This window comes from Paramisgurnus dabryanus, chromosome 3 (assembly GCF_030506205.2).
Source record: "Paramisgurnus dabryanus chromosome 3, PD_genome_1.1, whole genome shotgun sequence".
Lineage (NCBI taxonomy): Eukaryota > Metazoa > Chordata > Actinopteri > Cypriniformes > Cobitidae > Paramisgurnus > Paramisgurnus dabryanus.
Window position 1 is genome coordinate 42,713,763 of NC_133339.1, and position 14,939 is coordinate 42,728,701.

The 14,939-nt window shown below is 38.7% G+C and overlaps 1 protein-coding gene across 2 annotated transcripts in view; it reads left to right on the forward strand.

Moving 5' to 3' along the window:
- The window catches only part of kcnt2b (potassium sodium-activated channel subfamily T member 2b), a 127,858-nt gene that overhangs the window by 37,766 nt on the left and 75,153 nt on the right, over window positions 1–14,939 (forward strand). Inside the window, exons 2-9 of one of the 2 annotated variants that reach the window (XM_065263358.2) lie at window positions 1,109–1,188; window positions 1,454–1,553; window positions 2,814–2,867; window positions 4,396–4,444; window positions 9,139–9,198; window positions 9,976–10,050; window positions 12,743–12,826; window positions 13,095–13,189. In XM_065263358.2, the coding sequence (XP_065119430.1) occupies window positions 1,109–1,188; window positions 1,454–1,553; window positions 2,814–2,867; window positions 4,396–4,444; window positions 9,139–9,198; window positions 9,976–10,050; window positions 12,743–12,826; window positions 13,095–13,189 (597 nt within the window). The remainder of the gene's footprint in view (window positions 1–1,108; window positions 1,189–1,453; window positions 1,554–2,813; window positions 2,868–4,395; window positions 4,445–9,138; window positions 9,199–9,975; window positions 10,051–12,742; window positions 12,827–13,094; window positions 13,190–14,939) is intronic. The other variant, XM_065263359.2, reaches the window with a different exon arrangement.

Consider the following 14,939-nt stretch of genomic DNA (forward strand, 5'->3'; position numbering starts at 1 on the left):
ATATTTCATCGCATTTTTTAAGAAAATGTGCCGCAAGATCAAGGATTTTTGCCCGCAGCAATAAAAAAAAACTTTACAAATCTTTAACAACTTTTAACAGTTTTAAACAGCCATCCCATGGTGTGACCTGAATTCATTGGGAGGGAAAAAGAAACACATTTTTATTTATTTATTTTTTGTGTTGTGTGCAAACCCCATGCCAAAATTCACATATACAGAAAAAACTATTTTTGTGAGCTTGCAATGCATCATAAAATGTTATATTCATACACTGTAAAAAAATTCTGTAGAAATTACATTATTTACTGGGTATTATTGGCAACTAGCTGCCAGTAACTTACTGTAGATTTTACATTTATATTAATTACTTCCAACTGTTTGTTCAAAGTTAAATGAACATAAAACATTTTCAGTTTTTATTATCTACAGTAAGTTACTGGCAACCAGCTGCATAATTACAGCAAATTTTTTACAGTATTTTATTGCACAGCTGTAGTATTAACTGTAGCGAATTAATAAACTGTATTAAATACTGAAGTGCACATTATATATGTTAAAAAACATGAATACCTAAAAATGTTACTACAGATTACTATAGTCAATACAAATTAGTATTTTACGGTTTTTGAAGGGTATTTAAATGCCGATTTATTATTTAAATGACAATTGTTTTCATCCGTTAAGATGATTTTTGTGCTCATTTTCAGTTAGATTGATAAATGCTAGTATGTCTAGAAATAGCAGAAATATTCCTTAATGTTCAGTAACAGTTCTCACAGTTTTGAGCTGATCGATAAACTGTTATGGATTCTCCTGTTGTGCCGGCCTTCACTGTTGAAGACATTTATAATTCAGCATGAAGCCGGCACAGATAGCGAGGTCAACCACAGCCGGCTTATGCAGAAGAGGCAACATCATTTCCTCCCGAAGCCATTCCAGTTTAATATTACAACAGCGTTCTCCACTCCTTAATTTATTGCTTTATATATTACCGCAATGGAAATAAGTCTAACTCTCTTTCCTCGTCTCGCATACATAACCTGATTATCTTTTCTTCCCCCTTCCTCTTCCTCATCTCTTGTCTTCATCCAAACCTCATCCCTTTTAGAGTGCAGGTAGAGTTCTATGTGAATGAAAACACTTTCAAGGAGCGTCTCAAGCTGTTCTTCATCAAAAACCAAAGATCCAGTGAGTCCTTTTCACTCCCGGCCGAGGAGCGGCTCTCATTGTGGCTTTTCTCGTGCTGTGAGGTGGTAGTTTGTGTCTGCTTTCACGTGGAGTGCTGTTGACCCCTGTGAGTGGCTCGGAGGGGTCGGTACTGGGCAATTAGTTGGTCTTGTTTATGTTTTTGGTCGTTTGATGTGCCGTCCTCTAGCTGTCGTGTCCCGTCCGTGAGAAGTCATCTTTACTTTGTTTGTGACGCTCTTTGAAATGCTGTCGCTCTCGTCCGCAGGTTTAAGAGTGAGACTGTTCAACTTCTTCCTGAAGGTTTTGAGCTGCCTGCTGTACATCATACGAGTGCTTCTGGACGACCCGCGAGAGGAGAGAGATTGGTGAGATGGGGACGAATGGGAATAGTGTGTTAAAGAGAGATGAAAGCGAGCCGATTTCATAGCCCTAATCTGAAGGATTTCCATAGCTTAAATATTTATTACATAGTAATAAATTAGTAATTAATTAAAATTTAATTAACTTTTTTCGTGTAATTAAATATGAATTGTAATGTGTAATTAAAGTTTTTTATTTTCTCTTTTAAAATGTTTTAATGTAAATCCTTTTTTTATTGACATGAAAAACAGGAAAGTAAGTCAGTCAGGGATTATTGGGTTTTGCTGTTTTGGCTAAACTGTGGTGCGTTTCCCGAACAACGATGTAACTCGCTGCTGAACCAGCAAAGTACGGTGCATAGTTGGAGAAACTAACTACCTCGTCAAGACCGTTTCCCGAAAACATAGTAACTTTGTTGCGCATTCGTCGTTTGAACCATATTGGTTCAACAACATAGTTGATGATGTCACATGGGAGGTGGAGTAGGCTACTAATAAATCTGCTCAAATCGATTTAATGTCAGATTATTGCTGTAGATAACATCCATTGCATCGGAAACTGTTTTTGTTATTGTGATTTAGTCCCCTAAAGATATTTAATTAATGCGCAACTTTCCTCTTACGTCACTCCTCCCAAGTATTCCCCAGGGTCTTAAAGCTCGTATTTTACACTCATGCGCAGTTTTCAAAGACGTAAAATTAAATTTTTATATATTTAGAATGATGGATATTGAATGCACTACATGTTTTTTGCTTATTTCATTCAAAAGCATGATTAACGTAAGTCTACAGTAGATATTGTAATAACAAGGAACTATGCTTCTAACTACAGGTGAAGAGCTGTCATTCAAACAACACAATTTTGCAATGCAGCTAGCGAATGTTCGTTTGAACTATGGTTTCAAGAAACACCAAATTGTTGAACTTTGTCAGTAACGACGAAACTTACAACAGTAGTTGGCTAACGATGCCTTTGGGAACGCACCCCTGGTTGGTTTCAGAGATTTTGGACTTGAAGACCAACACCCTAAACTGGCTTACTCTATTTTTTGATTCAGCAGGAACATCTGAGGGGTATGAGAGTGAGTGACAGGAAAAGAGAAAGATAGTTAAAAGTGTAATTTCTATTTCTAGTTCATGTGAACTAAAGAGAGAGAGAAGGTGGGTGGATGGAGAGAAGTAAGATAGAGAGAAGATTGAAGTGCCTTGGGTTATTCCATGCATAAAAGCAAGCAGTTAAAACTCTTTTTTCTTCTTCCCTTGCAGTCCTGGCTGTCTCAGACAGAACGCCTCTGCCCACAACAGAAGCCATTTTGACTGGTTAGTATCCAGACTCTTGACTTTGGCTGGAGTAATGGTGGAGATGGTGGCGAAGGGCCAGAGAGGGGAATCGACTGATAAACGCCCATTTTAATATGGACCAAATATTTTTTAGCGAGACTGTATCATTGCTATGCATACTGATATCTAAATGTACCCCAGCTAAAGTCATTTTTTGTAATTTACTGTTTTCTACATAAAATCATCCTTTTTAATGTAAAGATAATTCTGTGAAATAACCTTCATAAGGGATATTTCGGCCAAAAATGATATTAAACCCATGATTTACTCACCCCCAAGCTGTCCGAGATGCAAATGTCCCTTTGTTTTTCAGACAAACACATTTTCAGTTATTTTAGAAAATGTTTTAGATCTTTCAGTTAATTAAATGTGAGGTAATGGGGTCCACGACCTTCAAGTCCAACAAATGTGCATCCATCCTTCACAAAATAAATCCAAACGGCTCCACGATGATAAACAAAGGTCTTCTGAGGGTAATCCACACAGTTTCTTTGTAGAAATATCCATATTTAAAACTTTATAAACGAAAATAACTACCTTCCGGTAGTGCCGCCATCATTAGACTCCTCTGTATTCAGGAGAGAGTATTAGCGTAGTGTACGCACTTTTCTTAGTGACATATGACAAATTCGGAGGGCGGGGGCACAAAGAAGCAGCAGAGAAACCTCTGTACGCTGCGTAAAGCTCTGATCTTGAATGCGGACGCGACTAAGATGGCGACATTACCGGATGCGAGTTATTTTCATTTATAAAGTTTTAAATGTGGATATTTCTACTACAAAACGGTGTGGATTACCCTCAGAAGACCTTTGTTTATCATCGTGGAGCCGTTTGGATTTATTTTGTGAAGGATGGATGCACATTTTTTGGACTTGAAGGTCGTGGACCCCATAACTTCACATTTGATTAACTGAAAGATCTAAAACATTTTCTAAAATAACTGAAAATGTCATTGTCTGAAAAATGATGGACATATGCATCTCGGATGGCTTCAGGGTGAGTAAATCATGGGTTTAATATCATTTTTGGCCGAACTATCCATTTAATATTGACAGAGTAAGGTCATGTCAAAGATGGAAATCAAACTTTGATGATTATTAGATTATAAAAACTTTGTTCTGGATTTCACATATGTCATGTGAACAGTAGAATTGATTTATTGAGACCGTGCACATGTGTCTCTGTGGTAATACCAGAACATGTTTAACAAGACTGCATGGTTTCTGTTTTTACTGGGCATCAGATATTCTGGAGACACTTTGTAAGCGTGTATCAATGCTGAATACAGATCACAGAGCTTTGATTTCTTTATTCACAACAAAAATGTTTGCTTGTTTGTACTTGTTTATTTCTTAGGCAACATTTATGTAGCATTTTAAATGGATTAGATTCAGTGTCTCTGTGGCTGACATGTGAAAAGAAAGTTTTGAATTATGATCGCCTTTAATTTGTCATTTCTCTTTTTTCTCCCTTTCATTTGATCACAATAACGTGTTCCTGTCATCAGGTCCCTCATTATTTGGGTGAACAGACCTCTCCCACTCTGGGCTCTTCAGGTCAGAAATCAATTACTAACACACACAGTTTATTTCAGTCATGGGTACATTTGGCATTGTGGACTTTTAGAGGTGAAACTCATTTAAAGGGCACACTTTACACTATTCATAGATTTTGGAGACGTCCCCAGCTCAAAAAAAGACACGTGTTAAACGAATATTTACTGAATAATTCACTCATTTGTAAATAGGGGTCAAAATGACAATTTTCACATAAAATCTGGAGCCAAATTATAAGGGGTGAAAACGACTTCACATAAATGGCAGCATCATGATTTTATTTTTACACAAATATTGGTAGGTCCATTATTAGAATCTGTTGACTTTTACTATCCTTGTGTATAGATGGTTTCAGCAGTAACAACATAAACCAGCGGCTGTCGTGGTCTGCACGTAACTTCCGGTAAACTCCGCTAAGAATAAATAACAACAAAGTTCTTTAAACGTAGTTCTTTTGATGCAGTTTGAGTTAAATCACTCCTCAACTTGGCCCATCTTTGTTTTCACTGTCACAAACGGAAATACCTATGACGCAGTTTTTTTTACCTGACGGAAGGGGTTCTGGTGGACCAATCACAGCTCTTGTGGTCCGCGTAGATCTGACGCGCTGTTAAAATTTTTGCGAGGTGCGCGTCAGGCTTCGCACAGGCTACGGATAGCCTACGGCGTAGAACCTACGCACGACTATAAATCGGGCTTTAGCAGCAACAACTGCAATCAAGCGTTTGTGATAACTTGAAATGATTCTGTGGCGGAATTTTGGTCCACTCATCTCTGCAGAATTGTTGAAATTGGAGTTTTTGAGCATGAACCGCCTTTTTAAGGTCATACCCCAACATCTCAATCGGATTGAGATCAGGACTTTGACTAGGCCACTCCAAAGTCTTTGTTTTGTTTTATTCAGCCATTCAGAGGTGGACTTGCTGGTGTGTTTTGGATCATTGTCCTGCTGCAGAACCCAACTTGAGGTCACAAACAGATGGCCGGACATCATCCTTCAGGATTTTTTGGTTGACAGTATAATTCATGTTTCCATTTATCACAGAAAATCTTCCAGGTCCTGAAGCAGCAAAACAGCCCCAGGCCATCACACTACCACCACCATATTTAACTGTCGGTATAAGGTTCTTTTACTGAAATGCTTTGTAACTTTTACGCCAGACGTGATGGGACACACACTTTCCAAGAAGTTCCAAAACTTTTGTCTCATCACTCCAGTCTCATCAGTTTTTTTCCAAAAGTCTTGGGGATCATCAAGATGTTTTCCTGCAAAACTGAGATGTTATGTTCTTTTTGCTCAACAGTGGTTATTGTCTTGGAGCTCTGATATGCAGGCAATTTTTTCCCAGTCTCTTTCTTATGGTGGAGTCATGAACACTGACCTTAACTGAGCCAACTGAGGCCTGCAGTTCTTTGGATGCTGTTGTGCGGTCTTTCGTGACCTCTTGGATGAGTAATCGCTGCGCTCTTGAGGTAATTTTGGTCGGCCGGCCACACCTGCGAAGGTTCACCAGCTAGGGCTGTCACTTTTTATTCGATATTCGAATATGCATTCGAACATGACGTGAAATATCCGTATTCGAACTATAAATGAACCATCCGGTTTTTTAAATGCCATGTGTAGCGCATTTTTTACAGTAAAACACCTCGTAATAGGAAGGAGGCTGAGAGTGAGACCGACGACAGCAACTGTGCGCAAGAGAGGGAGTCAAATGGGACCAAAATGAATCTCATGTGCATGTCAAGATAGAATTATAGTTTGTATATAAAATGACATATTGTTTATAGTGTTAAATATTATAGCAGAATAAAAAGCTTGTGTTAATTCGTTTGCATTATGAAATTAGCATGTATGAAGATAATTTCATAATTTTTACAACGCAATGTAAACTTTATATTAAACAACAACAGCATTTGTCTTGTAAACGGATTTGAAATGATCATGTGCTGACTGTTGCGCGTCACATTGACGACAAGTGAGATCTGCTTAAAGCGGTAAGTTTAATTTCATCTCAAGTAACAAAGGGTTTGTGCTCTCTATCATTGAAAACGGGCGAGCAAACAGCACGCGCAGGGTTAATGTACTTGTGAATGATGGCTCACAAACGCGCTGGATAGGTTTTGTATGTGTGCTTGTTGTCAATGACAGTTCTGGTCACAAACACGCTCAAGCGCGGAACGTGTGCTTGTCAATGACGGGCATTAAATCCGCGGAATTCCGCGGAGTTTTCTGCCGAAATCTGCGGGCGCGAATTCCGTTTGGGTCTGCCTATATACTCCTGCTGCTATATAAGTTGTCACGTTATTGTTTGTAAGTAACTGTTCTGAATCATACTTTTATATATATATAAGTTTGTTATTCATAAGTTGATAACCTGCTGTTTCAAACATTAAGTAAAAAAGTAATCCAGACAACCCTGTTTATGACTGTCACTGTTAATAATTTTGTGATTGAATCTCCATTACGGTGGGTTTTTGATGCGCGTGGGGGGGCGGCGCCTAGATATTCGAATATATTCGGATACATTGCATGATATTCGAAATCCGTTCGAATTTGATTTTTCTCAAAAGTGACAGCCCTATTCACCACTGTTCCATGTTTTCGCCATTTGTGGATAATGGCTCTCCCTGTGGTTCCCTGAAGTCCCAAAGCTTTATAAATGGCTTTATAACTTTTTCCAGACTGATAGATCTCAATTACTTTCTTATCTGTTCCTGAATTTCTTTGGATCTCAACATGATGTGTAGCTTTTGAGGATCTTTTGGTATACTTCACTTTGTCAGGCTGGTCTTATTTAAGTGATTTCTTGATTGCGAACAAGCGTGGCAGTAATCAGGTCTGGGTGTGACTGGAGAAATTAAACTCATGTGTGATAAACCACAGTTAGGGGGCGTTCACACCAAAACTTTTACGCCCGCGGCCGGTGCATGTTTTCAACTGTTTCCATTCTAAGCTCAGGGTTTTTCAAAAAAGCCAGCAGCTAGCGGTTTCCTTCCGCGCTAAAAAACGGCACTCAGCGTGTTTTTTTGCGCTCAGTGCTGAACGCCAAGAGTTGAAAAATATTCAGTTTTGGGTGAAAAGCTCCGCTTGTAAATGTCAGTTCTCACACGCCTGTCCAATCACAGTGGAAGAGGGGCGAGAAATTACCATAGCAACCAACTGGCTCTCAGCTGAAGTATCACAGCTACCAAAGCGCTCGGCTGAAAAAATTGGCGTCCTCCAGGCGTTTTTAAAAGTTTTGGTGTGCACAATCCTTAAGTTATGTTTTCAATTCATAATAAAAAACCTTCATTTAAAATGGCATGTTGTGTTCACTTGTGTTATCTCTGCTTAATATTTACATTTGTTTTATGATCTGAAACATTATAGTGTGAAAAACATGCAAAAAAAGGTAAGGGGGCCAATGGTCGGTGGTATTGAGTGGAGGCGGAGACTAATTCATTGATCCGCTTCACTAAGGTTTTGTCCACACGAAGCCAGTGCATTCCCTATACGATCATTTTTTTTCCTCGTCCTAAAAAAATAATACGTAAACACGGCGTCGTCTCAAGAAATATCTGCGCACAAACTAAACCACTGAAACCGACTGAAAGCGGTGTAGTATATATGCCAGACCAGTATATGGCGCTGTACTTCTGCCACAGATATACACTATACACGGAGAAAAAGACTTTGAGCATGCGCATTGCGCATAACCTTGCGCGCTGTATACGAACCAAGAAGAAGAAGTGATGGCAAACGCAACAACTTCAAGAGCAAAAGCCTCTTTTTGTCTTTCTCCTGGTTGTCTTCCGCGGTGGATCTAAGAGCATGTGGCGTATGGTGTTGTCCAATATCGCTTGCTCACCACAATTGCACAGAAGCAATAGATTTTGATGTAATAAAGCTTGTAGGCTTAGTAGCTTCTGTAGCACGAACACAATCATGTAGTCCGCCATTATTGTTGTTGCTGTTACGTGTGATGCTGCCGACACGTGATGTGATGACGTTTTCGCTTCACAAAATATACGGATTGGCTGTACACACGAAACCACAAGGGTGTCGATTTCAGATTTATCCACTTTAGGACCCGGTTTCAAAAAATAGCGGTTCCAGTCTCCCAAAATGCCGGATCCGTGTGGACGAAACGCCAATACGATAAAAATGTATACGTATACAGTGATTTGCGTCTCCGTGTGGACAGCCCCTAAATGAGGGAATTACATTCAAGCTTTAAAGGCAGGTAGAAATTACTGTCACAGGAAACAATGTTTATATGCTATTATGATGCTACAAGATGAGTTTTAAGTGATAAAATGATAGAATACAGGGAGACTTTAAGATTAGGGGTGCTTCACATTTTGCGTGTTTTGCGCGCGCAGATATATGTAAGTACCGATGTTCATAAATCATTTCTGTAAAATACGGTGGAAACGATCAATCTGGAACAAAGCTAAATTAATAAAAACATATTGAACTTAATATTTAAAAAGAACAAAGACTCTGGAACATGAAAGCACCCGTAGTTAAAGTAAAAACACATGCATACACTTGCCATTGTTGTATTGTCTTCAGTTAGGCCGTTTATTTTCAGACAGTGTGCAACACACCCTGCTGATTCTTTATACACGACCTCCATCTCGCATTCTCTCTCTCTCTCTCTCTTTCATCTCTTTCTCTGTTTGTCTCCGTGTCTACTTTTCTCTCTCTCCAGGTGCTTGTTGCATTCATCAGTTTTTCAGAGACCATGTTGCTGGTGTACCTCAGCTACAAGGTGAGATAAACACCATGTGTGATCGTAGTTTTCCCGCAGTTCACTATAATATAATGGCATGATTTTTATGTTGCTTGCAAAAGACCCACACGATACTTTATAGACTTTATACACACAAGATCCTGTCACAGAAACCTGCTGAATTATCCAGCCAGATTTTTATACCAGCTGGTGTTTCTATAGCTGGTCCATGTTTATTCAAAGGTCCAAACTGGTCTAGACACCTGATGCTCAACTTGGTTTCAAATCTCCAACAAGATAGCTAGGATCTACAGTACAATGTTACAAAAACAAATTTGGCCTCCTTGAGCAGCCAGGATAGCAGGCGATTGAATAGTGAAAGAGTTTAGCCAGTAACAACCAATCAATTTTGTTAAACCGTTTTGAAGGGACTAAGTGATGAGGGGAAGCAGAAGACATGTTTGTTTTCAGTTTTTTGTATGTGTGTTGTACACTTCCTTCTTTACTGTGATGTACTTCAACCTGCATCAACATGTCTCTCGCGCTTTGTCCTGTATTTATTTGTATTGCAACAAACAGTGTTCTTCAACCTCGCGTCTCTGAAGTAAACATACTGTAGTCATTTAACGCTTTAATTGAGCCACCATCTCAACAACCGGCGATAAATGAAACCTATTTCTGAGGTTGCCGAAGATATTTGACCTTCGACCTTGCCGTTTCCGGTGGTCCGAAGCCTATTAAGACCGTGTTTTGTCCTTTAAACCGAGAGGTCACGGATACAATAGTGCTCCCTGACATGAGTATCCTTGTTTCCAGGGCAACCTTTGGGAGCAAGTGTTGCGCATTCCGTTTATTCTGGAGATGATCAGCGCCGTTCCATTCGTGATCACTGTAAGTACAATTGCGATGCTTATGAAAAACTGTTGTGTTTTTTTATAGTAGAGGTCATAAAAACATACAATACAAAACAACAATACATTTTTAAATGGTATTTATTTATTATGACAAAACTTTTACTCTTAATTTAGGTCTGAAACTATTTCAAAATTGCTTTTAGGAATTGCACATAACACAGTAAGGGTTCTTAGGTCAGCTTAAGTCTTAATAACATTTTCTGACATAATAACTATGAGGGAAGAAACGAGCTGTCTAACCCAGTGTATCGGGGTCCACCAGGGCAGTGGTTCTCAAACTTTTTCACTATTACCTATTGACCCCCCCCACACACACACACACACACACACACACACTCACTTTATTTCTACCCAATAAAGTGATTTAGAGCTTGGCATGGCTAGATGTATATAACCAAAAATTTTAAAATATATAGATTTGTGGTTGTTTTATTTTATTTGAATGCTTTTAGTCTTATTTTGAATACTTTTAAGTCATCTTAAGGCCCCTTGAAAATCTATTGAGCCCCCCCCCTCCCTGTGGACCCCGGTCCCCTGGTTGAGAAAGAAGGAGCCCTTAACAAATTCCAGGGGCCTTAAAATGACCTAAAAAAAAGACAAAACAAGAATTAAAGGTCACCTAATATGAGAAATTCACTTTTATATGTTGTTTGAACATAATTGTGTGTCGCCTGTGTATGCACACAGCCACCCTGTTATGATAATGATTTTTACAAATCCCTGTAAAACTTCAACAGTCTCATGGGACAGGCTGTTGGCATTTTCTGAGCAAAATGCAACACTTTGCACAGGCCCCGCCCACTGCCATCAAAAGACCAGAGTTCATAATATTTTTTTCTATTTTTAATCTTTTTTACGTTATTCATTACAGCATGTTCATTATAAACATTAATTAAGGTGATTGTCTTAAAGATGGTGTTAAATAGCACTTAACGTGGTTCACTGGCTGGTAATCATAGGGGAATCATTTTAAGTGCTATATAGCACCAATGTAGCACCTGCGTAGCCATATTGGTGCTTTATAGGTGCTCTATACAAAGCTGATCCTGGCTTTCTGGGGGCCCTAAGCAACTTTTTGAAGGGGCCCTGTCATCCCGTTCATAAAAAAACATTCACTGTCTCTGCTAAAATTTAGCTATAAACAAAATGCTAACTAAAACATGTATTATCTTATAGCTGTACATTTTTGCCTCATGTACATTACTGTGACACTCATCAGAATACTTCATTTGACACGTTTTCTGAAAAGCCCTTAATCTGTTACATTAATACTTAGAAAAGAAGGTCTATTGCCAAATATATTATTTTTTAAGATATGAAGAGTTGCAAAATGAGATAACTTCGTTTTTAACATTTTTGTCAAAACATGTTTATTATTATGTTATCATGTTATTATTTTGTTTTATGGTGCTACTTAGCTGTATTTTTTAAGTTATGAAGGTTTAAATCAATACACACCAACTGCAGTTGAATTGATATATTTATTGAAATGCAAAACCAAAAAACGAGATTTCTGAAAAATAAAATAACGGAGTTCTCTTGTTTTGCAACGAAACTCTTCATATGTAAAACATCAGGGAAACAAATTTAAAATTATGAATAAAATTAAACCAAAATAGTTTTCAGATAAACAATAACAAACAATTCAACAGATTTTGTTTAAAAACTAAGGCATGATCAGACTCCACAGGTAAACATACTGAAATACATAAATAATTCTCTAAATATGCAAACATTAAACCTAATGTGCATTGTTTTAAAATGCTAACAGGAGTCACACAACATCTTGCATAAATAAATGTGTTTATTTTAAGATTTAAATTATTAATGTGTACAGTACAAGCATTTCTAACAAAACACACTGGTCTAAAACTGAATCTAGGGATTTGGACTGCAGTGTTTGTTATAAATCCATTGCTTGGTTAGTCAAGACTAAATAGGAATTTAAAACATTAATGTGTTCTTAATCAATTTACTTCACCTTCACGGCACTTGTCTGTCCTGCTTCGGGCGAATAACCATATCCGAATGAAGACGCATGTAGGCGCGTCAACCGCATGCAGAGCTGCATAAATTAAAATGGCTTTGCGGCAGTGCGGCGCAATGATGCCAGCTGGTCTGTGCAGAGCTGCATAAAGTTACGAACAAGAGGATCTCCTAGTGGTGCGGGGCCCTATGCAGCTTGCGTAGCCTGCGTATAGAGAGGATCGGCTATGGCTATATAGCACAAAAAATGGTTCCCCTATGATTACGAGCTTTTATTGCTATTTAGCACCAATTTTTTTTAGAGTGAATAACATGAAATGTGGAGGTAACAGCAGCTCATTTGCATTTAAAGGGACACAAAAAACAGCACTTTTTCCTGCTCACCCAAAAATGGGCATTTTTTAACATCAAAATGGTATTTGGACTTAAAACTTTTTTTTACATCTAATTTTACATCTTGAAAAATGGCCATAGGTGACCTTTAAAATGAGCTTAAATAACTAAAACCTTGAATGAACCCAAATCAAAACAGAAAAAAAAACAAGTGCCTCTAGTGGACTCTTCAATTGAAAGATGCAGAAATACCAGGAGAACCGTATTTCAGGTTATGCAGAAATGTGTAGATTATATATGTATCACAAAACTCTTTGAACTGAAGTAAATGATGGTTATTTTCTTTCCAGGTGATTTTGCCCTCCCTCAGAAACATATTCATCCCTGTGTTCTTAAACTGCTGGTTGGCCAAACACGCTCTCGAGAACATGATTGTAAGAAATGAAGCGTTTCTTCTCCATTATCACACCATGCATCATTTCATGCAGAACTATTGTCTCAGCGTGTATTCACAAAGTCTCTGTCCCGTTCCTCCTCATATCTCATATCTTGTTTTCCAGACTCTGTCTGTGTTGCGTTGCTTAAACCTTTCTGGTTATCACATTTGCTAGCCTTCTTGTCAGTATATTTTGGTAACCATCATTCATACATCCCCAATGTTATCTCAATATTTATCTTTCATTTTTCTCCTTGTTTTTTCAGAATGACCTGCACAGAGCGATCCAGCGCACACATTCAGCCATGTTCAACCAGGTCCTCATCCTCATCAGCACGCTACTTTGCCTCATCTTCACCTGGTAAGACATTTAATCACATTTTTGGACACTAAGGTGTACTTTATATTGTATATATGAATAAGGGTTATGGTCCGACCGAGATGAAACATGTTAGGGTGAGATTGATTGGTTCGGGGTTGTGCTCTCGTGTTCTGTCAGTGGAGGGGCCACTGCGGTTCGAAAAACAGAAAGGAGAGAAATGAGTGACCTTTTCACCGTTGACAGCTGTGTGTTGACTCAACCGGCCCTTCAAACTGAGCAAACACACACACACACATCAGCAGTACTGAGAAATAGAAAGATCACGCTCTGTTCACGTGCACATGGATGGACGTTTTTTGTGTTTATTACAGTTTGTTCTGTACCGTTCGAGATTATATTAACCCTCTGGCTTTCCATATGCATGCAAATCCCCACAATACTGTCAACCTGAAAGGTCTTTAAATCTCTATTAGAGCTGTTTATGCACAAGCTACATAAAAAATTCAGAATTTTTCATTTCATGAGCTGGAATTGTGTTTGGATGGTGAATTTGTATTAAAACGGACAGGACTGACAGGAAGATGAATGTATTGAATTTCAATTGGAAGAAGCTCAAGGTAGTTCAAGGCATCCTGGGAAATGAAAGTTTTTCTACCTTTGTAAAATGAAAGTTTATTCATACAAATTTAAGCAATATCACATGAAGATGAATGTTATTGCTTGAGTCTCATGCTGAATCACATTGGGCCATAACAGTACAAATACTAGTGTGGTACTGCATTATATAACTGATCACCCTACAGGCTGATTGGCTGGTTTTAGCTGGTGAAGCAGGCTGGTTTTAGATGGGTTTTGGCCAATTTTTTAGCTGGTCAGGCTGGGAGACCAGCTGACCTACCAGCTAAAACCAGTTTACCCAAAAGCTTAACAAGGCTGGAAGATGTCTTACGAAAATTAACCATGGTTTTATTGTGGTAAAAGTGTAGTAACCATGGTTTTTGGTGTATTGATTACTATCAGCCATGTCACCCTGTAGCCCAAGACAGCTTGCCCACTGAAGCTAAGCAGGGCTGATCCTGGTCAGTACTTGGATGGGAGACCACCTGGGAAAGCCAGGTTGCTGCTGGTAGAGGTGTTAGTGAGAGGTGATACTGTCAAAAAGCACAGTCTTTCGGATGAGACGTTAAACCGAGGTCCTGACTCTCTGTGGTCGTTAAAAATCCCATGTCATTTGAAAAAGAGTAGGGGTGTGCCACGGCATCCTGGCCAAACTTGCCCATTGGCTTACTAATCATCCCCATATCTACTAATTGGCTATATCACTCTGGTGTGTGGTGGGCGTTCTGGTGCAATATGGCTGCCGTCGCATCATCCAGGTGGATGCTGCACATTGGTGGTGGTTGAGGAGATTCCCCCATTCATATGTAAAGCACTTTGAGGTCTGCGGAAAAGCGCTATATAAATGTAACGAATTATTATTAATTATAATTATTAATTTATCAGCAAAACCATGGTTTTACTACACTAACAATGGTTTAACCATGGTTTTTGAAAACCATGGTTGTAAAAAACATGGTTATTTTGTGGTTACCATGGTTTTACTACAGTAACCATGTTTTTTTTTTGGTTTTAACTGTAGTAAAACCATGGTTAATTTTGGTAAGGGCAGCTCTGCCAGGTTGGGAGGACCCGTTTAAACCAATTACTTCGATACGATACATAGTTGTAGAAACTAACTAGCTTGTCATGACTGTTTCCCGAAAGCATAGTTCCTTTGTCGCACATTCGT